The 25037-nt window shown below is 36.9% G+C and overlaps 1 protein-coding gene across 2 annotated transcripts in view; it reads left to right on the top strand.

Annotated features, from left to right (window-relative positions):
• Window positions 1–1434: 1434 nt before the first annotated feature.
• Window positions 1435–25037, top strand: part of lmtk2 (lemur tyrosine kinase 2) — a 47561-nt gene continuing 23958 nt past the window's right edge. The window contains exons 1-5 of one of the 2 annotated variants that reach the window (XM_067382682.1): window positions 1435–1942; window positions 22644–22771; window positions 22901–23051; window positions 23510–23586; window positions 24095–24213. In XM_067382682.1, coding sequence (XP_067238783.1) covers window positions 1861–1942; window positions 22644–22771; window positions 22901–23051; window positions 23510–23586; window positions 24095–24213 — 557 coding nt within the window. In that variant the 5' untranslated portion in view covers window positions 1435–1860. Of the gene's footprint in view, window positions 1943–22640; window positions 22772–22900; window positions 23052–23509; window positions 23587–24094; window positions 24214–25037 lie in introns of both variants that reach the window. The other variant, XM_067382681.1, reaches the window with a different exon arrangement.

Raw genomic sequence — 25037 nt, 5'->3', positions numbered from 1 at the left:
ATATTTTACTGAAAAACTGAAGGAGCAAAACAATTTGAATGAAAACGAATGATAAAATATGGTGGTGAGTACAGGAAACATGAGTGTATAGATCAAGAGTGATAGAGCAGAAAGTTACCATATGCATACAATTTTGATGTAGAAAGACAATTTTGTAACATTAAAGTACTTCAGACCACAATTCCAAAACAAACCCCCCCAACAACAAAACATATTACCCCAAATACCATCTTGAAAGGATTAAATAAACTTCAAATAAACTCAACCCCATGTCATCCAAGATGTTCATGTCCTTCATTCTTCAGTCGAAAAGAAATGAAGGTTTTTGATGAAAACATTCCAGGATTTTTCTCCTTATAGTGGACTTCAATGGCCTCCAAACAGTTGAAGGTCAAAATTACAGTTTCAGTGCAGCTTCAAACGATACCAGACGAGGAATAAGGGTCTTATCTAGCAACATGATCTGTCATTTTCTAAAACAATACAAAATGTATATGCTTTAAAAACACAAATGATCGTCTTGAACGTACTTCGGGGTTCCGTATTCTTTAAAAGCTTACGCTGTATGTCCTACACGTTCCCTATTCTACTTACAGAAAAAATGGAACCGGCGCTGCGCTCGATCTGTAAGTTGAATAGGGAAAGCGTAGGACATACAGAGCAAACTTTTTGAAGAATATGAAAGTGTGCTTTTGGCGAGGGCATTTTGTGTTTATAAAGCATATACAATTGTATTTTTAAAAGAAAATTACTGATTGTTTCTCCAGATAAGACCCTTATTCCTTGTCTCGTATTGTTTAAAGCTGCAATAAAACTATAATTTTAACCTTCAACCATTTGGTGCCCATTGAAGTCCACTATAAGGAGAATAATCCTGGAATGTTTTATTCAAAAACCTTCATTTCTTTTCGACTGAAGAAAGAAAGACATGAACATCTTGGATGACATGAAGGTGAGTACAAAAAGTCCCAAAATATATAATAATTCCAGAGATTCTATACATCTGCATCATTCACATTTGATCAAATTACTTCAAAATCAGCCTTTTGCCGTTATGACAATTTTGAAATACAATTGGGAAATACTAGTGTTTAGGAAAGGTGGTGTTTTTAGGCATTTATTTTAATTTGGATAACAATACTAACAATATGGGATTTATAATGCATTAAATAATATCCCATATAGATATGGATGAATAACAGGCTTATGTGCTAAAAAATATCAGTAATCCCTCTGAAATGGTTCAGTAGCCTACAGCATGTTATGACAGCTTCACGGTTTCCTCCTAAAACAGGTTTTGCATTGCTCGTCATCATAATCAAAACTTTTCTCTCTCTTGGTGACAATGACATGGCCAGACTGTGTGTCATCTGAACGCTGTCAGTTTCTGTCACCACCGCCCTCGCGTGCGGCTCGCGTGACGCGGCGCCTGACGTCACGAGACATGGCGCTCGTGCGGAAAAGTGATGCTGGACCTCTGTGTTTACTGCGCTTTTGATTTTTCCACGAACCCAAGAGTCTTACAATGCAGGGAAAAGACGTATCCTCGTATTTAATCGTCCTAGAGAGGTAGTAAACGAACGAGCGGTTTTAAGCGATGAGAAATAATCGTAAATAAGACGCCGGTAGCGGTTAGCATTAGCTTAGCTTGATGAACATCACAGCACTGTCGTGTTAGCCAACGCTCATAACACGACATATGACTAATATCGCACAACATGAGTCTTTGACACGGCGGATATGACAATATAGATCTACATAGACATAGATGAGCCAATTCAGGCGTCCTTCGCGTTATTTATTTAGATGTAATAGCTGTTTATAGGTAGTTGAGCTAGTGGATTAGCTGCAGTGGTGAGGATGGAGGCTCTTCGTGCAGGTGTGTGTTTACTGGGATTTGCCACACTCTCACAAGCTGCTCCAGTCTCAAATACACACGCAGGTAAGATGTCGAGCACTGCCAGAGACATTATAATATGTGTTTGTTCATGTTTCACTCATGTTGTAAAAGTTGTGTGGGGCGACCAATGTATATTTACATGGTATTTTACAGTAGGGCTTTTCAATCTTTTAGATTCCACGGACCCCCAGATATGACCAGTCTCATGCGAGGGACCCCCATCCTAACATTTAAAAGCCAGCTTTATACTTTCATGTCTGAAGCCCCTTTGTAATATATATAATGTGTGTGTGTGTGTGCATAAAACACAATTTAGGGAATATTTAGTTTCATTCATAGTAACCTTAGATTACTTTCACTTTTGTTCTGCTCACTATGGTATGGTACTTAATAAATCTATGCCAACACAGTACTGTCATGGGACGTGTCCCAAACCATGTTAGTCTCTTGTTATGGTGTCAGTAGGTGAGTTGACAGCTGACCTGTCTCTAAACAAACCACCTTGACCGTGAGCAAAACTACCAGCAGATTAACACTAATCCAACACAGCCATTGTTTTGGAACTGGAAATTCATGCATGAATGACTGATCACACTCCAGCATTGAATTATTCCTGCTTTTAGACTTATGAGCACATTAATGAGTCAGTAGTACTAGTCAGTATTGTGTAACAGGTAGATGGTAAACCTTCTGAATTATCACAATATATTAGGGGCGTACCGAAATGAAAATTCTGGCCAAAAACAATATATTATATATTAATATATATTAATATATCAATGATCAATTAAATTAATACATTTTATTTAATAATCAACACCCACTAGCTAAAATTGCATTATAAAAACATTTATTTTTTATATCAACGTTTTAATAGAATTGTTTCTACAGTTTGTTGGTGAAATATAGCGTAAACATTTTAATGACAATAAAAAAACTTACAGTAATAACATGACAGATTTATTCAAACATACCTTTAAATAAAGACACCACTAACAGGTTATGTAATACAGTGCATATATATAGCGAAATGCTCTTCTCTAGAGATATTTGTTTGCTAAATAATGATTTTATGGATGTTAAAAAGCTTTCTTGAGGTAAAAATAACTTTACGTGACATTGTAGAGCCTACACTCTAAAAAATAAAACATTGGTTCAACAAAAATGTTAATTTTCCACTAGAATTTTTAACTTAAGCCAATTGGGAGAATTACATTAATTCAAAGCAATATTTTGAGTTGATCCAACATAATGTTTTAAGTAAGGTGAAGACACTTTTTGGACACAATAAAACGCATTTCTAAGTAACATGAACTTAATAATTGTCAACATGAATGCAACTATTTAAGTTGATCCAACATAATGTTTTAAGTAAGGTGAAGACACTTTTTGGACACAATAAAACGCATTTCTAAGTAACATGAATGCAACTATTTAAGATGATCCAACATAATGTTTTAAGAAACATTTTGGACACAATAAAACGCATTTCTAAGTAACATGAACTTAATTATTGTCAACATGAATGCGACTATTTAAGTTGATCCAACATAATGTTTTAAGTAAAGTGAAGACGCTTTTTGGACACAATAAAACGCATAACATGAACTTACCAAGCACCGCTTGTCACCATGATGGTAAATCTCCAAAAACCCACATTAACAGAAACTCTTCTAAATTAGCATAACAAAACACTAATTACTGCTAAATCTCCCTTACCATTAATCCTGTGCAAAAAACATGATATAAAACTTAATTTTAGCATTTACTCTTCCTTTCAAGTGCCATGGGTAAAGCATGATGGGAAATATAAATCTCAGCCCAGTTTTACTGAATTTAAGTGTTCATACAACTCAAAACAATTTTATAATGTAAAATTCTTTTAAAAATTAAAATTTTACATTAACAGAACTTAAAATTAAATACATTTTCGATTAGCTGAAAATGTTAAACAATGACAAGTCATGATAGTATATTGAATCAATAATTATAATTTGAATTAATAATCATAATTTGTGTGTCATCCAAGCTCAATAAAATAACAATTACAAGTAAAAAGTCTAACAGCATTTCAGAACTTGATTTTTTATTTCACAACAATATATATATTTAAGTAATGACTAAAGGTCCCCTGAATTAGTTTTTAGAGTGTATAAGCTGTTTTATTGACGTTTTTTTCCAGTTGAAACACTGATTGAGCAATTATTACATGAGATAGGATTAATTTCGGTAAGTTGTAATGTATCTTTCAACATACCTTCTGATGTTCATTCATGTTTATTTTGTGCTGTAACTCGTAGTAAAGAGGAAGAAATGATCAGTTCACATGCGCTTGATCCGCAGTATTAAAGAGCACCAAAACAACATTTTGTAATAAAACTGACAGCATTTTAAATTTAAGACTATGCTTCATATTTAAAGTAACAAAGCTTTTTGCAATTATTGGATGGCAGGCGCACTACAAACGTTTGGTGAAGTTTTGTTCATGCATCAACAGAAAACAGCACAGATTAAAAGATTTTAAATGTAAGAAATTCTTTCAATACCGAATAAAATTGAGAAATGAATATTGTCACTCCAGAGCTATTATCCACAGAGCTGACATGTTTAACTGGTGTAGCTTATTCATGTTTTGTGCAGAAAATAGATGCTGAACACAGTCAAAATGTGCCATCTGAGAAGCGCTAATTAATTAAACATCTCTTTCAGTCACTGATTTTGGCCATTTCAAAACCATTTCGGCCCTAAACTGAAAATAGCTGTTTGTATAGCTGAAATTTCGGTGCATCCTTATAATGTGTCACTGTGAGAAGATTGCAAGCAGATGTGGTGAGTAAGTGATACAGTCATCAAAAACTGATTGGTGCTGATGTAGGAAAAGGAAAAAAGGGCCTGACATGCTCTACATTTTCATTTATGCATTTGGCAGACGCCTTTATCCAAAGCATTGTGCATTGCATTGAAGGTGTACAGTTTCAGTTCATGCATTCCCTAGGAATTGAACCCATGACATTGGTGTTGTTAGCCCATGCTCTGCTAATTGAGCTATAGAAACTCAATTTGTTGTACAGTTTACTCTTAAATGGGTTTAGTGGTTTCGCTAGGTGAGGTCTCTCTCCGCCCCTTTTCTACCCCCATGATACTTTGCATGAATTATGGGAGAAACTTCCCTGTTAAACTGTAAGCAATCAGATACTGCCAAGAAACATTTAAAGGTTCGATCTGTGGCATTTTCAAAAACTGGGTACAGTGACATTATTCTCATCACCCTTTAATCATTGAACATCAAAAGGAAACTTAAAAGTGGAAAAAGCATTAACAAATTACTTTCAGCAGACCATACAGTTATACAATACAATAGAATACAATGAATAAATTATCAAACGAGTCTTTCCGCAGTAATATTACAGGCTTGTTAAATATTACCATATGTAAGTCTATATATTATGTAACATGCAAGTGTTCCATCATAACATTTTACCTTCTTTAGAAAAATTCCAGTAAACACTTAAGTATAGCAGTGAAAAAGAAAGAAAATTGCATTGTAAAGAACCCATGTGAAAACAAACTGGGAAAGGATTTGAGGAGAAAAACAAGAGATTCTTCTTAGTTCATTCAAGCAAATAATTCATGTTTATTAAATCGTGAGAGTAGGCCAAAATATCTTCTCCATATCGTTACAGCTAGAACAGAACTCAGTGGACTGAAAATAGCTCTTGTCACAGATATTCTTGTCACGTTAAAATACCAAGCATTACAATATTTACCTGACAGACAAAATTACATCATGACTGAAAATATACAGCTCATTCAAGGGTTAGTTCACCCAAAAATTAAAATTCTGTCATTAATTACTCGCACTCATGGCATTCTACACCGGTAAGACCTTCGTTCATCTTTGGAACACAAATTAAGGCATTTTTGATTAAATCTGATGGCTCAGTGAGGACTTTATTGCCAGCAAGTTAATTTAAGGCATCTTTACACAGAAAAAGCAGCACAGAAACCAACTCTGAAGTGGCATAAAATCACAAAAATGTGCATTTACACAGACTGTTTAATGCATTTCTGAAGCGGCATAAATGCATTTACACAGGAATTAAAATCGCGGGAAACAATGCTTTGAACATTAGTATTTCAAAACTAATAGTTTTAACAAAATTAATTTAAAAATAATTAAATAATAAACAATGAAATATAACTCGAAATAAAAAAATACGAATATTTAAAGTAGTAGGCTAAACTGCGTGCTATATCTCACACTTTGATGTTTGTCATAATAAAATTGTTACAGTTGGAACAATGCAACAAGAAATTATTCATTATTACACCGGGTAGTTCACAACAGGATTAAAAGAGGTCAAACATTTTCTTTTTTCTTTTTCAAAGAGACAGAAACAACAAATAATGCTAGCATTTGCGTGTATCAGGCAGCAGCAGATCACCAGACCGTTGTGTGTGGGTGAAATATCGTCTTCAAGGAGATGATTTTTGGAAGATAATATAACAGCACACAATCAAAATGCCGATTGTGTTAAGCATTTACCGTATCTAAGAGAAATGTAGCAGCGGGTTGTTGATCTGACAGTCTCTTCATAGGAAGATTACAAATGGCGAAAGCCAATTGATGACACACGACGATTCTCTGCTGTTATTTTGGTAGTTTGCTTCACGATGTGAGTACAGGACTCTTTTACTTCAATGTCCCTTGTTGGAAGACATTATTTTTATTATTTGCCCTAAGTTATATGTTTCGTCTCCTGCTAGGGGCTGAGGTGGGTCAGACCTGGCGTATTTTAGGTCTTCTTTAACACTGCATTGCGTCTTTACACTAAATTCTGAGCAGATACAGACCCGCTTCAGAGCAGCCATAAATCGGCTGTGTAAAGATGCCTTTAGACTTTCAAATGCCCAGAAAGCTACTAAAATCTATTTAAAACAGTTCATGTGACTACAGTGGTTCGACCTTAATATTATAAAGGCAAAAAAACAAATAATGACTTTATTCAACAATATCTAGTGATGGCCGATTTCAAAACACTGCTTCATGAAGCTTCGAAGCTTTTGTTTTGAATCAGTGATTCAGAGCGCCTAAAGATTCGAAGCTTCATGAAGCAGTGTTTTGAAATCAGCCATCTCTAGATATTGTTGAAAAGTTGTTTTTTCTTTTTCTTTTTTTTGGGTCGTCGCTTCATAACGTTAAGATTGAATCACTGTAGTCACATGAACTGTTTTAAATATGTCTTTAGTAGCTTTCTGGGCATCTGAAAGTGTAAATTATCTTGCTGTCAATGCAGGCCTCACTGAGCCATCGGATTTGATCAAAAATATCTTAATTTGTGTTCTGAAGATAAAAATGACATGAGGGTGAGTAATTAATGAGAGAATTTTCATTTTTGGGTGAACTAACCCTTTCAGTCAAACTGATGGATAAGCATTATTTGTAGCGCAACCTTAATATTTGTTTCTGTCCTTTTGAGTGGAAGTTTCACAAACCTGAATTGCCACCCATAATTTAGACTCGTTTGGAAAAATATTGATAGGACTACTTCCTTATTACAGGTAGTGCAAGTTACAGTAAGTCAACACATAAACCCATGCATGCCACTCTTATCTGTGGTGAATGATTTACTTGGTTTAGGAGGAGGACTTGGTCATTACATGCACTTTATAATCATGTTTGATCACATGACCAATCGTCATGTGATGGGTTTTCTTTTTAAGACCACTTTCATGGCCATTTGTCTCTCAGTAAACAAATGATGCAGTTAATTAGGAAGCACTGATGATGATGCAGTCACAGCAGTATGATGAAGTCTGTGCTGACTAATAGCTCTGTGTCCCAGATGGAGTCTTCACTGCTTTGCTTCTGTGATTATATTTGTACTGATGGTTCAGGCTTGACCAGCAGTCTTTTAAACAGCCAGGCGGGTGCAGGGGTGTAAATGTTTACTCTGTCAGGGATTTGATTTGATTATGATTCTTTTCAATGATGCAGTGCATGAAGAAATCTGAAATTTGGTCATGATTCTTTCTTAATATTGATTCAGATTTACCATTTTTCTATGATTCATAAAAATTTCTTTTTATGTTTCTGGAGGGACTTTTTTTTTGCATCTGAAAAGGCAAAAATATACACAAACATTGGATTTTATTATGGTGTTATCCACCTTATTCTTTCGATTCATTAGTTGCTATAGGTAAATAACTAGAAGTAAACAGTAAAACTATATGCGCTGCCAACCAGTTTATGATTATGAAAAAAAATTAAAATATGATAATAAATACTGGTTTGTGCTAAGGGTGGGAATAACGGTACCTCATGATATAATACTATACACAATACACGATACTGATAATATCATGATGCAGCAATTCTGCAATAATCGATATATTGCTAGACAATCCTATAATGATACGTCACTATGAAAACAAAATGCCTGTAAAAAGGTTAAGTGCAGTGTAGACCAAACTGTTAGATCTGTAAATTAAATGTAACATTTTAAGTACATTAAACCTTTTATTCTTGTACATATTAAAAGGTTAAAGTTTTCTTTGTGTTGACACATTTAACTGCTTATCAACTTGTTTTATATAAACCTGGTACATTTCAACCACGATCTTTTATTTAAACCTGAGAACATCTCAGTGTTTACCAGCTTCCTTAAAATAAACCTGGAAACATTTTAGTGCTTTGCAGCAATTTGCTTTAAACCTAAAAACTTAAACTTTTCTTTGTGTGTAAACCACCACAATTAACTGCTTTATCAACTTGTTTTATATAAACGTGGTACATTTCAGAATTAACCTAGAGTGCTTTCTCAACCTTTCCTCTCGTCTCATCATAAAGAGCTGGAACACGGAGCCCCGCACATGACATACAGGAAAGAAATTCAGTTCAACATTTGTCTTTTGCGTGCTCAAGATTGATATTTCGAAAGTAGACAGTTGGCAAGCGCAAACTGCACACATCTGCGGAGCATTACGGTTGTCCACGCTGATCATGGCGTTATTTTTAGTTCTCATCTCCATAAATATATATAGCAGTAGAGTGAGTGGCTAAATGTCCTCGTCTTTATAGAGAACGCGGTTCACGATTGCTTAGCAATGGTAGACATCACGGTAATGCAAGCTTCTTTGGAAAGAAGGCGAAAACGGCGCTGCCTTGTTTTCCGCGCGTTTTTAGACACTGAGAGCAGGGATATCTATTTAGAGCGCCTTGTTTTATTATTTAAAATATTGATATTTGGTGCCAGCTTATCGATTCTCGTATCGCATGGAGAAGGACAACAATATATTGCCCTATCAATATTTTGTCCCACCCCTAATTTTGTATTGTCAAGCACCATAATGGACTGTTTTTGAAGAGCTTGAATAACTGGAAGCAGCTAACAAAGTTACAAATGGCTGTGCTTTCTCTTACATTTAAACTAAGATTGATAATTGATTATTACATTTTGTAATTAATGCATTGAATTTTCATTGTCAGATCGATGCACCATAATGCACTGACAAATGTTCCTTATGCCTAGTCATAGTCAGATTGACTTTGTGTTTAGCTTTGGCTTCTTGGCCTTTTTCTTTTGGTGATTTGCGTAGATTGTGAGTGTCTTTCATTTCTGGCAGTGGCTGCATCTTCACATTTCACTTATGTTCTATGCTGATGAGCTAAATGTGGAAAGAGTGCTATTGATAGTTGACTGTGTTTCAACTTGCTCCTCTGACACAAATTCTCAGCAACAGACTTTAAAGTCAAGAAGCCCAAGCCTTTTTTTGAAACACCCTGTTCTCGCTCTTTGAAAGGGTGTAGTCAAAAAGATTATACCTTACACACAAAATGTGACTTAATCATCGTTGTTTATTTTCAGTTGGGCAGTTGCAGTGTCATACTGTCATTATTATTCAATAACACTATGAGCAATCTAGCAGCAGTGCTTAAACCAGTCAGACAGTCCTTTTAGCAAATGAAAACACCTGTGCACAGCTCTAATCCTTTACACACAGTTGAGTGATTCAAATGGACAGACTTAACCTAAGTAGGGACATGCAAATCTACACATTTTCAAAATCAAAATTTCTGTGGGTTGGAACGAAAAGTGGACTAGTCTGACTTGAGGAAGAATTTTAATCAGGCTGGTTTAGGATAAAGTGCATGAGATGAGTCAGATGTGTTTCTTACCAATATATGGAGAGAAGTGCAATCCTTTGATAGTGTAACTAATAAATAGGCTAAATTGGTGAAAGCTGAGCTGCTATTGCACACAACTATTAAGGTCCCAACAAAAATGGATTATGCATAAGGTTTATTGTCGAAGGTGGTGAATTTATTACAAAAGTTGTGCTTCGATGGTTTTAGCATCGCCGTTGTGGCACAGATTGTATTTAGAGTCGTAATCCATATAATCTTGCAAATGTTGTATTGTACAAGGTCCTTTTAGCTTTCGCTGAAGTTCACCCACACAGCACTTTATTTTTAGCGCACTGACAGTCAGCCAGTGTAGACTTGTGATGTGTGTCGTTCCTTTCCAAAGACATAATGTTAACCCCAAATCATCAGTATATGATTTAAGGCACTATTTAAGATCACGTCGCATGTATAGTTTTATCATTCGTCAATCCTTACCAACACAGCCTCATTGGAAAAATGTGTTTTTGTCTCTCATTTGCATTTGTTAACACTATCGGTTAGGTTTAGATTTGCAGTTTCATTATTTTCAAAGGTAATAGAGCATTTAGATTTAAGTGCTATTTACGGAATTCCATGATACGTACATCAACCAGCGTAATGTTGCCAGATTAATGTTTATCAGTTTCGTATAAAACTGAATGTAGGGCCCTATAAAATCCATTTTATTTTTTCCCAAATTCATTTTTTTTCCCGTTTTGTTTATTTTTTCACTCCATTTTAATGGTTAAATTAAATTTTAGTAATCAAAAAGCATGTCTAATTTATTGAAATAATGAATCTTGTCCAATTTACCAACACTTGGATAAAAGTTTTTAACCAAAAATATATATTTTTTAGGGCCCTACGTTTTATTCTTTCCCCTCAAATTTTATTTTTTACCAAATTCTGTTTTCTGGATTCCATTTTAATGGTTTAATTTCAATTTAATAATCAAAAAGTATGTCTTAATTAATTGAGTTCTTAAAAACAACAATATTAATTAATTAAAAAATATATTTTTATGAATTTTTTTTCTGTTGTGTATTTACATTTTTCTGGCAATCAAATGAACGCATACCATTTAATTTCTTTTAATCATGAAATTAAACTTCAATGTGCTGCGCAACAGAACTTTACTGTTAAAATAAAAACATGGAAGAAACGCTGAGATTATTGTTTAAAATATATTTTAATAATTTATTATTAAATTAATTTAACTAAATTCTACTGTACAACAGTTAATATGTTTCTGTCAAGTTAAATTGAACTTTTATTTTGACAGTTTGCCTAGAGCTTTGAGTTTCTCTGTGTTTATGACTGTAGTTTTCTCAAACGAAGCAGTTAAATGCTGATGAAGTGACTTTCAGAGCAGCTCTGGAGATTAATTTGTGCGTTCCGTTCATATAGAGAGGCGACAGAGGACGAAAACACAGTGAGCGTCGCATGTGCTTCAGCGTGCGTGTGCCCCCGCCCGAGCCTTGAGGCGGTGTGAGGTAAATGAAACTGCGCTTTCATTTCAGAGGCACACAGGCATGCAGGATTCATGTTTAAATAGTCTTTTGCGGTTTAATATTCACAGACACTAGTCTATATCGCGATTTAATTTAAGTGTACTGACCTGCTTTTAATTCATTCATCAAAAATTTGACAAATTCCGTGACATTCTGCGTTATATAGTAAATTCCGTTTTTATGACTGTATTCTGTGATTCCGTCCGCAAAGTCACATGCGTGTAAAACTGTCCTCTTATTGGAGTTTCCTCTGAGTCATCTTCCAGATGGATTGACAGTTTCGCTCCGTGAGCTTATTGTGGCTTTATCTGTAGGTTTCGTGACACGCAAACTTATACATATATATTTAATTATGTTTAAAACCTGTTAGAGTGGGAATCAAGACTTCGTCAGTACAGCATTCTTGCAGTGCACAGAGAATTACACAACATTTTAAGATGAAGAGGCGCTCTTTGGTTATCAACTGCGATAATGTGTTCACTCACACAATCAGACAGTGCTGCTTTTTATATAACATATTTCCTAATATAAATTATGATGTTTTTGGGTCGAGGCCACCTCGTTGGCCAAGTAATCTCGAAGCGATTGTTTTACTTTTGTGATCACACGTATTCGGAGAATAGGGAGCGGCGGTGCTGAGCACGCATTCTACAAGATAAGACATTTGTCAAACACTTAAGCTCTGTTGTGCAACAAATCCTTCGCAAAGGTCTTGTCGCTCATCCTGTCACTTACTGTCGTCACGTGATCAGTGAACTCTGTTTCCTGCTGCATTACATACGACATTACATACGATTACATACGAGCTTGTGTTGGATGAGTTGGATGGATTGAAGCGACCGTTATCCAACTGAATTAAATGGTTTTTATTTCTATAAAAATAAAAACGACAGTGGAGGCATAATGTAAATGTAGTGGTGGCATATGCTATCCTAATGTCACCCTCACACTCCAGCTTTTCACCTCGATGAGAAATCTTGTCACATTTTAATCTCGTGAACCATGAACATCATTTTTATGAAATGTTCAACTTTTATGAATTTTGAAGCCTAAGTGCAGTCACGAGAAGCAAAAAGCTAAAGGTAAGCTATAAGAGAACTACACCACGGTCCCACAATTTCAACATCACCATGACCAAGCTTCTGACAAGTTTTTCAGTCTTTATCTAAAAACATTTTCCCTAAAAGTTTGAATTAGAATAGTTTATAAGAGTGCAGTTATAAGCATAACTAGGCAGACTGAGCTTACCTGTTCGGCGTGATGACGTTTAATGTCGCCAACAGCCTCTGTAGTCTGATTTAGCCATTTGTTAGCAACTGTCATTTTCAAGAAACGGCTTAAAAAAATCACGGGTAGGTTAATATTAGAGGTGGGCATAGATTAATTTTTTTAATCTAGATTAATCTAGATTAAAATGGCTCATTTGAATTCTGCCGAAGACATTCGGAATATGTGAGATACCCAAATTGTCCCTGCGTCCCAATGTCCATACTATCCATCCTAAAATAAGTGTGTCCCAAAGCATAGTATGTTGAAAAGAGTATGCCAAAAGTCCCCGGATGGTCCACTATTTCCGGTAGATTTTCGAAGTGTGGATCCGTGCACACTATAAAGGCTAATATTGCCCACAACCCATTGCGCATTGTATGAGGATTCAGTTCAGAACTACAAACACGAGTAAAAAGTGTTAAAAAATACAAAACATGGCGAATATGCACGATCGATGTTGAGAGGTTGTTTGAGTGACTAATAATCAGTTCAAACTGATAGAAAATATTTATTTAATGTTATATGTGTTATTTTTCATCTGCAAATGTGGACTTTTATAAAGATCTGATTGGCCATTAACTTTTAAATGCATCATTATGCATTAAAATGAGGTGAGTTCTCCACATGAAAGACTCGCGACTGCAGATCAACGTGCTGTATTTCTCTCCGATACGATATGAAATTAGCTAAATGAAATATGGAGGATGTAAGATGATTGACAGGGCAGTTTACGGTGACTGGATGCGACAGAGAGCAAAGACGCAATTGTATGACGTGTTAGTATGTCCCAAAGCTTTTAGCCCTCTTTTGCTACACACTCAAAAGTAAGTACTTTTTGTTCACAGAAAGAGTACATACTTTTATGGCGTATAAGTAGGCGAATTGGGACGCAGCAAATGACTAAAAGTAATCCGCCATTTTGTCCGACAAAGCAGATAGGAGTTAGAAGATTAACCTCGGTGGAGTTAAACTTTTGTATATTATATTTTGTATATTGACATCTTTCCGCATTTGAAACAACATTGATTCTCATGTTCATTCATGGTTATTTGCTGCTATAAATGGACTCGTAGTAAGAGATGATCGGTTTATGAGCCTCTTGAGCTGAGGCGCTACAGCAATATGTCACGACCATGGTCACGACACATTAAAGAAAACAGGTTTTATTGTTTGAATTTCTTAAAAAAACTACACAGTATTAAAGCTGGGACTATATCATAAGTTACCTGCTCTGTCTTGTCTGTCGACGTGCACGTCAGTGTCCTCTTTGCTCCGTGATGCATTAATCACTGTGTGTGGCGCGTGACAGCGCCACGGCTTGTCGGACAAAGCAACCGTAACTAAGGGGGGGCGGGTCTTTGCAAAGGGTCAGTTCGACTAGGTATACATCTGCGCTAAAATATCAAGGTGACAGTCATCATAGCTTGTGTAGTATAGACCCAGCTCCCAACCCCAATTTGAGAATAGATTAACGGCGATATTTTTTTTATCGCCCGATAAGAGTCTCACGTTAACGCAGCACGTTAACGCCGTTAACGGCCCACCACTAGTTAATATTAATGTATTTTATGTTGTAGAATAAAATGTGGACATATCTTGAGCTTGTGTTCACCACAGACCTTATTTCAGCCATTTAATCAAAAACTCATTCAAAAAACCCATTGACTTTAGGACAATGGAGCCAGAAGTGCTAAAATGCTAATTCGCTTTTGGGTTTTGGCCTACAAAAATGTGTCATAGTTCCACCACTCTATACCTAAACTTAATAACTACCTTATTAACTATTAATAAGCAGTAATTAGGAGTTTATTGAGGCAAAAGTCGTAGTTAATAGTTAGTTAATAGTGACAATTGGGCCCTAATCTAAAGTGTGACTGCCAAAACTTTCATTTGTCTGATATGAATGATCTCAAAGCTAACGGAAGCCTCAGAGCTCCAGTTTTGTTTCATGGGGTTTTTAAGCTTAAATAAATGCTGGTTGGTTTAAAATTAAACCAATTAGATCTTAGTATTCATATTATCAGGTAGTCGTTTATTGGATGATTGGTGTCATTCCGTTGCATTCTTACTTGAAACCCATAAGGCACTAGCTAACACTACGAGTTTTGTTTTCAAGTGACTGTCTAAAACTTCACCTGAATCAGTCCACACGTATGCCAAATTGAGAAGAGAACACCCTGTCCAATTGGGTCATCTCCACTTGTGTGTGAGCGAACATCGCTTCATTATGCAAGAGAGCCGAAATAAGAGCTGGCAGCTTGGTGTTTATTGGCCTGGGAAGCAGTTGAATAATTTGTGCTGCTTGCCAAGTCATGATATAAATTCATGACTCAGATAAGAAGAACAAATGGGGAGGTGATTGTGCTCCGGCCCACTGCTTGTCACTCATCGGAGGAGCAGCAGCAGCAGTCTGATAGACTAGCACTGACCACAGTAATGATCAAGACATCTCTCAACCCCTCTTAACCTTTGCAGTTACTGAGCTGAAACCTTGCCATCTTTTGCTCTCACTTGGTTTCAGGTGGTGCATTGACACTTCGGCCTTTGATTGTTTAATTTTCAGAGCACGTGATGCAACATTGTTATTGATTTACTCCCAAACTCAAGAAATAAGTAATGTAGTGCACTCTTGCTCAAGTTCTTTATGTCTGAAATTGTCACTCGAATAGGCACCATTTATAATTAATAATTAAACCTCTGACCTCCTTTCTGCACAGTTGTGTGTTATAGCCAACAGTCGGAAAGTTGTACGTTCACGCCCTGCAGTCTATGAACTGTTGTGCCCAGGGTTGCCAGGTTTCACAACAAAACCCACCCAGTTGCTAGTCAAAAGTAGCCCAAAACTAGCTCAATCAGGTTTTGGCAGGGTCCCCCAGTAAAAATCGCATTCTGGGGGTTAAAATCTGCGTTTTTGTTGGGGTTCCCCTGGTAAAATTTGCATTCAAGGGGCTAAATATCAAGTTATCAGGGGTCGCTTCAACCCACGGACATGAAAAACAACCGTGGCAACACTGGTTGTGCCCTTGATCGAGAGAAATAACCCCAGTGAATTGACTTTACCGTAAGACAATTTGTTTTAAAATGTGCATAAAATTTTTACAAATGTTTGTGATTGACAACCATATTGGAATACAGTAAAGAACCTCATGAATTAACATTTTGCATCTGTATATGGAGTGCAGGTGTCGTTCCAGTAATCGTGATTGTGTGTGACGTAGGGATAATCATAGCAATGTTTTAGCATCTCATACCTGTAACCAAGAACGATGGATACCAACAGTTTAACACGTTTGGTGGCAAAGGTTTTTCATGTAAGAAATATTCGCAACCGGAGACGCATTAATGTCTGGCAATTTTCGGAGATGGACTGGTGTCAAAGTGTCAAGACATATCTGTTTGTGGGTCGATGACATAAGAGTGTTCATGATAAAAGGAATATTTTTGAAAAGGAAGACATTTAAAAATCTAGTTTAAAATGTGTGTCAAGTTCTTAGAAGTTATTGACTCTAAACATATTGTAGTGTAACCAGTAAAAAGTAATAACATATTTTCTATAAAATTTATAAAATGTGGGTTTCACGTCATTCTTTGTCATTTGAAATAAATTGTTGTTGTTAAAAGTCTTAAAAATAAAAGTCTTGCAAAATGACAATTATGGTAACTTGCCACTACCAGATTTGCTGTACCTAGCAACTCGATTAGCTTGTTTTGCCCATATTATCTAAAAAAAAAAAAAAACGTGTTGAAGTTCTGGAAACAACAATTACATTTAATGTCATGTATTTTGGTAGGTGGGTGTCCTTTCTGCAGAATCAGTTGTCACATTACTGTGTTACTGGGTGTTTGTGTTCTAATGAGCTAACTTTGGTTTAGTGTATGTGCCTGGGTGTTCTTGTCTCTCCTGGCTGCCATGCAACAGGTCTCTCATGTACATCCCAGAGCTCTCAGTGTAATTGCAGGGTTAGATTATAATGTCATTTGATTCTGCACTCAGGAGTTCAGGTGTACATTACAGTCAAAGGGATGTGGCTGGATGGTAACTCCCATTCTGCAAACATCTCGCATAAGCAATTTGCTGCAGCTCTGGTTTAATTTAGGAACTGGCAATTACAAAAAAATACAACACGTAGGAAAGCACATCTCATGTTTGATTGTGCACTTTTCCAACAGCGAGTTTGAAATCACATTCTGCACACAGAGAAGTGTTAAAACAACACTGTATTCATTTGGTACACATGCATACCAAACTGAAAGAACCGTACCAATTTTTTTCTTTAATTGCCAGTTATACATGTATAAATGAAGAGTTCAGATGCAAAAGCCGCTAAACGCCACTTCTCTTTGTTAGCAAAAGCCTCTAAGTCCACAGAATTACCAGTCGGAGGATGCCAATGGAATAATTTGATTTTAAGATGAATGACAGTGTGCGTATGAGCCGACTTTCTTTGCCGAGCTGCAAGCTTTTATCATGTTTTGTCCATCGTAGGGCTGGACAATAATTCAATATCAATATATATCGCGATATAATTCTTTTCGATAACGGTGATATGATTTTTAAACACATTTCCGGTATTTCGATATACATTACAGCATTTCTCACTGACTTGAGGCGCAGCGGTTAGAAAGAGCAGAACAAGATTGGCTATTTGCGTGATGACGTACACCACAGAGACACGCTGCCATCAGCGTATCTATTGGTTAATATGGTTTGTTTAAAATAGCAACGTGGAAAACAGACAGAGTTCAGATAATGTATGTTTCAGTCGATGGATGCGCAAAACGTTACAACAACGATAATCAAAAAGCGTGGACAAAACAGTCACTCTTTGTAAAATGTTAACAGCTAACGTTAGTGCCGTCTGCTCTAATGTCCAGTCATTTACGCCGTCATCACCCGGGTGTTGATACAGGTGAGACCTGAACAGCAAACGTTGCTGTCTGTGTTTAAACTAAACTCATTTAAGCCTTGCTGATTTAAACCTTCAAGAACAAGTCGCGAAAGAGAGAGAACTCGCACGCGCTATGAGAAGATTTGTGTGCGCTCATCCGAAGCGCGCACACGCTTATTTCAGACAGCGCGCAAATACTGAGTTCTCTTTCAAGTCTTGCGCTTCGGCGGCCACATTCATACAAAAAATGATGTCAACATGCCCGTCTTGTCGAGTATCCTAGCAAACATAGTCAGTTATGTCTTAAGTGAACGTATAACAGTCGAGAAAGACAGCGCATGTGTAACAGTATATGTACTGGTTGTCTTAAAGGGAAAAAAAACTATTCCTGCTGCCTGTTTTTGATGTTAAATCAAATAACAAAGAAATCACTCACTGCTCTTGACTGAATAGTTTTTGTAACTTCAATAATGATTCATCTTATATACAGTAAAGATTTTTTATTTGATTACTTTATCCATTTTCTGTACCTGAAAACTACTGTTACATACCTGAAAAACCTGAAAAGCACTGTTTATTTTATTTGAATATTTGCATTATTGTACTTATTTGTGATGTTGCTTGTAGTTTGATTGTTTGTTCTTATTTTCTTTATTTTTATTTGACAGTACTATTTTTAGGGTCACGGTTTCGGTGCGGTACAGACATCCATTGTGGCCGTTCTTGGCAGTTTTTCTGAGGCTATTATATAGTTCATATCGATATCGGAATTATATCGTATCGACCGAAATTTAGAATTATATCGTGATATAAATTTTGGCCATATCGTCCAGCCCTAGTCCATCGTTACAGCGATGACAGGATTTTGCAAGTATCAAGTAAACACAACAGTGTTCCTTTTGCTGCTGTAAAACTGACATAAATGGATGTTTTAATATGTGTTGTTGTTCAGAGAGTTGGACTTAGAGGTTTTTGCAAAAAAGCACACATGATTTTGCAGCAAAAGACAGTCACATTTGTTAAATACCAGTCAATTGTCTAAAGAGACATTTTTGAAAATAAGGCATTTCACTAACTGACTAATAACCTTTTCATTGGCATTAAAGTGAAATTACCGAACCTAAACATAAGAGCCTGGTAAAAAATGCTCATTTAAAAAAAAAAAAAAAGAACCATCAGATGGACTTAGAGGTTTTTGCATCTGAGCTCTTCAAATATATATCATTCAAAAGTTTGGATCCTGTTTACACCCGGTATTAAGATGCATTTTGGTTGATCGGGTCACAAGTAGATGCACAGCTGGTGTTTAAATCGGTCTCTTTTAAACCACTTCTGTCCTGATTTCTTTGTGGGGAGGGTCTATGGGATGGTAAATATGTTTTTTTCTCAGATCTTTTGATCTAATGGATGAAATAAGCTCAAACAATTTCCATATAAACATGCCCGGAGACAACAGAAAATCACACGGAGAACTTTCAGCTTTTGTTTCTGCTCTGACAGCCGCAAGACCGTGTTAGAAATTAGGAATGGTGAGAGAACATTGTGCCAATCTTGGGTCTTCAGCCGACAAAGATTAAATCCCGTCTGGCTAGAGCACGTCCCATAATGTTTACACATTAGGTCAGTAGAGTATGTGGTCTTTAGTGGCTGTTCGAACACAGTCAACCACAAGTGTTTACACTACGAAAGCAATCCGGTCGAATGCGTTTTCAACTACGGCTGGAAGTAGTCGAAAGTGGACAAGCTCAAAACATTTTAGACCCCATTTACACCTGTATTTAGCATCGTCCACTTGTGGTCTGATCAACCAAAACGGATCTTAATACCGGGTGTAAACAGGGCCAAACATATGTGCGTCAAACAGAATCGGAGTGGAATAATTCTAAAATATATTTTGCCAAATGTACAGAAAACATACCAAACCATGACTTTAAAACCAAAGTATGTACAGAACCCTCATTTTTGTGTACCGTTACACCCCTAAAACTGTAAATTATAGTTAAAATGATCAAAGCATCTTTTCCAAACTCTAAAGCTGTTACTGAAGTTTAAACCTGGAAAATCTGTCTCTCATACACGAAAGTCGGAGAAAGATCAATAGGTATGAATCTTACATGTGAGATTTTGGTAGAATGAAAGTTTACTATCGAGCAGCGACCCTGTACTGCAAACCACCTTTTATGAGTAAGTGTTTAAAATAGCTCAGTCTTTGCTGCTCGTGTTTCATGCGGCTCTGTGTGTGGCCTGTAGGATTACTGATGCCACATTTATTACTATTATGGGAGATCATGCCAGCCACTGATGAAAGATTCGTCTTAGCATATTATCCATACATGCACATCCTTGTCATCTAATTGCATAAGACAAACTACTGGGTTAGCAACACGCCAAACATGCACAGACACATGTGACACTGGTGGCCCAACTCATCTGATCTCAGATCTGTCTTACTGACCTCTCCTGCCACCAATTATACTGCCTGCTGTTCTGAACCCCAGAGAGTTGTTTTGTTTTGATGAGAGGAATGGAGAGCAGTGTTAATGGTGTTGTAGTGACAGAACAGGTGCTGAAGTACATCCAGCCTTTCAGCACTTGATATCTGAACTGTTGTTGGACCCGTCCAGAGCACAGTGTCCTGCAAATGGTTTGTGTGTAGGCCACTGAGAGATCAGACTCATCCCATAATCCTTCAGAGAGAGAGAGACCACTTCACATTGAGTGCAAAAATTCACCCTGCACCTTTTTTTTTTCTTTCATGTAGCATGTTTTTGGGTATTATAGCTTTCTGCTGGGCTGTTCATATAATCAGTCTCTTAAGTACACTGGAAAATAAGGAAAACACATTATAAAACAAACTCGAAAAGCCTTATTTGAAGCCACTGCATATTGTGGGACCACACTTCATTTAAATTTTGTATTAATGCAGCACATTACGACATTGCTACTAGGGCTGTGCGATATATCAGAATAAAATCAATATTGACTATATGCACAGAATGTTCTTTAGAACTTCTGCAATAATATAAGCTAGCTGGAAAACGTCCGGTGAGATGTCATTTGCTGGTGTATTGAGCAGTAGTGGAATACTTAGTTTATAATCAGAATATAGTCACTTGAAATCTAAGACGACATAAAAAATAAATAAATAAAGACGTACCTCAGTGTTTCTCCTCAGCTAAATTCAATTCGACCATCAGTTTTCACACTTTTGTGTGGAAAAAAAAGTCAAAATTAAATATTTATTGTGCACTTTAGTTAGATTCATTGAATAAAATGTGTGTTTTCACAAGTGTGCCGAAAGCACACTGCACTGACTGATAGCTGCTGTAATTACAAAGGGAAAGCGCGGTGCTCGCTTTCTGTGTAATTCATTCACAAGAAAAGTTTTTTTTTTTTTTTTATAAGATTTTGTGAGGACTTCATACCTCACATTGACAATGTATAGTTAAACCCAGTTATTTATAATTGTAATATTTAGTCAAAAACGAAACCAAGCGATTAGAATGATTATATGATAAAATGATTAGAGGAAATGGCTGATATATGCACAAATAAATGCTACTTTGCCGCCACCTGCTGGTTGGGAATTATGTCTTTTTTTATTTTTAAATAAGTGTTTTCTAACAAATTTTGGATTTACTACATTTTGAATAGTTCGGTTTTACATATGGGACAATCTCAGAAGGATAAACACATAATGTTTGTGGTCATCGCATCAAAAATAACATTTGAATTGCTGGAAAAAAATATTGCCTGTGCGTGTCTAATTAAATACACGGTCCCAGTAGCTTCGTCTTTATTGCAATCAATAATTTCTATAATTGCTACTAGGGCTGTGCGGGGGGAAAAAAAAAAGAAAAGTTGTATAGTGCATGTATTCGCTCTCACATCAAAAGCGCGCACACCACTGATCTATATAAGTGGCATGCTCATAAAGCTGCCTCTCAAATAGTTTGCGAGAACTAAATACACTTTTCTTGGCTTATTGCGCATAACCTTGCAGAGTATTCAGGTAAATACAGTAAGGTTTAAGAGAAATGGTATGTTGTGTAACAGTATATTGGATCTGTGCGTAAGCTCTTAAAGTGACAGCAGCCTAATAAACCTGCTGCTGTCTGTCATGTTAATCAAAGAAGAAAAGACAAAAAGAAAATCACCTGCTGCTCTTGACTGAATAACATTTGTAACTTTAATTGTAAGCATTAATCTGAATGAAATTTTTTACAATGAATGACTGTCCAGTCAGTGTTATTTTACATTTGATTACTTTAATTTTGTATTTTTTTTTTTTTGTAAATGTTGTTTAATAAAGCCTCCCTGTGTTGTGTGTAAGCTATTACAACAAAATTACCCAAATTATCAAACAATTATGAGGTAATATCAAATCTGTATGGTGGTATGGCAGTTTTCCCTGTGATATCGAAAAAAGTATTGAATATTGATATTTTTAAAGGTATCAAAGTTGTAAATTCCAGTATCGTGACAACACTAGCATGTATGTGTGTATATCTATATATGCAATAATATATTGGAGAAAACATGGCAATATCAGTTTTTATTCTTATATTGTGCAGCCCTTAATTGCTACTATACAACCTGTAAAATACATACAGTGTGTCTATTGGATGTGAAGTGTCAGAACTAAATTGCTACCATTATAATCAGTTCTTGGTGTTAAGTAGGCCTTTAGCTTCTCTCGATGGTGACCTGCTGTGTTGTTACTCTAGAAACCTAAGCAGATCAGTGTCCTGGGGCACAGGAATGATTAAATGAGTGAGTGTGTGGTCTCTCTCATTTCAAATACTGTATACTACACACGGGATTCCCTCTGAGAGATTATCACTCCATTAGCATCTGTCCACTGTGTAACGCACTGAGCTGTAATCAGGTGTTTGTGTGTTCAGCAGAGGCTGCTGGATATGTGGATTTCTCTCTGACCATCCCACTGCTGCTGTCTCTGGCTGTGTTGGTGGCCCTCGTGGTTCTGCTGCTCAACTGTGCTTCCTGCTGCAAAGAGCAAGAGATCAACTTTAAGGTGAGTGAAATGTTCTCTTGCATCTTTCTGTCTCTGAAGTCTTTAGATTGTTTTGTAGCCATTTCTGTTCAACAGTTCAAGAGGATTTCTTGATTGTCACTAATATTCATGTGATTCGTGATCTGTCAGGAATTTGATGACCACTTTGAGGATGAGGTTGATTTCACGCCCCCAGCAGAGGACACTCCCTCTATGCAGTCGCCCGCGGAAGTTTACACACTGGCTGTTCCACCTGTGCCCCTCCCCGGACCCCCCCACCTCCAACTGCCCCGCATGTCAGGTCAGAAGCATGTACCTTCCCCTGACAGCGATCTGCAAATGCACTCAATGTGTTGAGTACAAAGATTTATAGTATAAGTTAAAACGTCAGATTTGTGAGGGAAAAAAAATTCTGAATTGCGGTATATAAACTTGCAATTCTGAGAAAAAGTCAATTGCGACTCTATACCACACAACTCTGACTTTATAACTCACAACTGCGAGTTTATATATAGTTTTACCACTTTTATAATCCAAACATAGTTCTGAAAATAAAAAAGTATTGTGATGAATGAAGGGTCAGCTTTACATAAGCAGTTTAGGAGTAATAGATTCTCATGACTTTGCTCTTCGGGAGGTTTCATGTTCATTTTAAGCTTTACATTCAGACTAGCTGACTTTTTTCCTATTTCTTGCATTTGCTGTTTATTTGCTCACATTGATCCTATCTCTGTGTTTGTCTAATATTTGGTGTTTTAGACGTCTCATCAGGTCCTCACGTGGCACGACACTCTCTCAGTTACATTCAGGAGATTGGGAACGGCTGGTTTGGAAAGGTAAGCCTGACTTCCTTTGTTTACATTGTACACTGAAAGTGTGAAGGTGTATTGATAGACTTGTGTTTTGCGACACATATTGTGTGAAAGCAAAACACTGACTTCTGAAAATTTGTCAAGGACAAATGTACAATTTCTCCTGAGGATTAATCTTAAATAATCACATCTCGTGATCTTGTTGGTACTTGCTCTCATCTCTATGCCGGGGGTCCTCAGGGGCCAGAGTTTGACGTGTATGAGGGAGCATTATAGGGCACTCAAGCTGTCCTCCCGCAGCCTGTGTGTGGATGTGTTTACCGAGATTAAGACTTAAGGGAAAACCTTGTTTCCTGATGCTTTTTCCTACCTAGCTGAGCCATGGGAACATCCACATCTGAGCCACCTGCTGCGCTGTGGTCCGCCTAACAGTCCTTGTTTTCAGGAAAGACTCAGTTCCTGTCTGAATTACTTGGCAGTCTTGAATCAGTTCTTTATCAAAGTAATTTCTCTGTTTGTCTGCTTCTGACAGGTTCTGCTCAGTGAGATCTATGTGGACCCTGCAGTCGCCCGAGCCGTTGTCAAAGAGCTGAAGGCCAACGCCAGCTCCAAAGAGCAGAATGAGTTCCTGCAGCAGGGAGACCCGTACAGGTGAGAGGGCCTTCACCGTTCTCCTACACTGTGTGCAGAATTATTAGGCAAGTTGATTTTCTGATCGCATTTTTTTTCCAAGCACATTTTACCAATTCCAATCCACATCAATCTTAATAACTACTATTAATATTGTTTTTAATCATTTATAAGTAGGGCTGTAACGATATGCGATATGAAATCGAAATCGCGATACGCAGGTCCACGAACCTGTATCGCGATGTGAGAAGGCAGAATCGCGATACACCCCTTCAACTCCCAGAGTTATCCTTCCTGTCCAGATCCAATGCTACCACATTTTTAAATTACTATAAGTATTAGGGGTGTAACAATTTATCGTAGATGGTGTGTCTCAATCAGCTCTCTAGTTCAGTAAGTGTTTCGGGCACACATTGAATCTTGCAAGCAGGTTTAAACGTTTCTCATGTCACTCTTGCATGGTCGCGTGAGAAAAGTAGTGGCTTTCTTTCACCGCAGTGCACAGCAACAGCTGTGCTCACAGAAAAGCAAAAGACGCTTGCGATGCTTTGCTTTAAGAAGTTCTGTGGGGCCGTTCACATATTGCGTCTTTTCCGTGTGCAAGTCAGTTATTATTTTCAAATGTAGCCGCGCGGCAGGCGCGCTCATAATGGGATAAACGCGGTCGCGACGCGCATGCAATTCTCAACTTCTCAGAATGCCGCAAGCGCACCGCAGGTCGTGTGACGAATCAACCGATCAGTTATGGCCTTTCCGTAACAAAACATCAAAAGCTCAGCCGAACAGCTGATCATAGCTGTACATGGTGGTTTTTATATCTTATCTCCATCAATATATCTCTTAAT

This window comes from Chanodichthys erythropterus, chromosome 3 (genome assembly GCF_024489055.1).
Source record: "Chanodichthys erythropterus isolate Z2021 chromosome 3, ASM2448905v1, whole genome shotgun sequence".
Classification (NCBI taxonomy): domain Eukaryota; kingdom Metazoa; phylum Chordata; class Actinopteri; order Cypriniformes; family Xenocyprididae; genus Chanodichthys; species Chanodichthys erythropterus.
The sequence above is the reverse complement of the archived record's forward strand: the minus strand, read 5'-3'. Positions and strand labels throughout refer to the sequence as shown.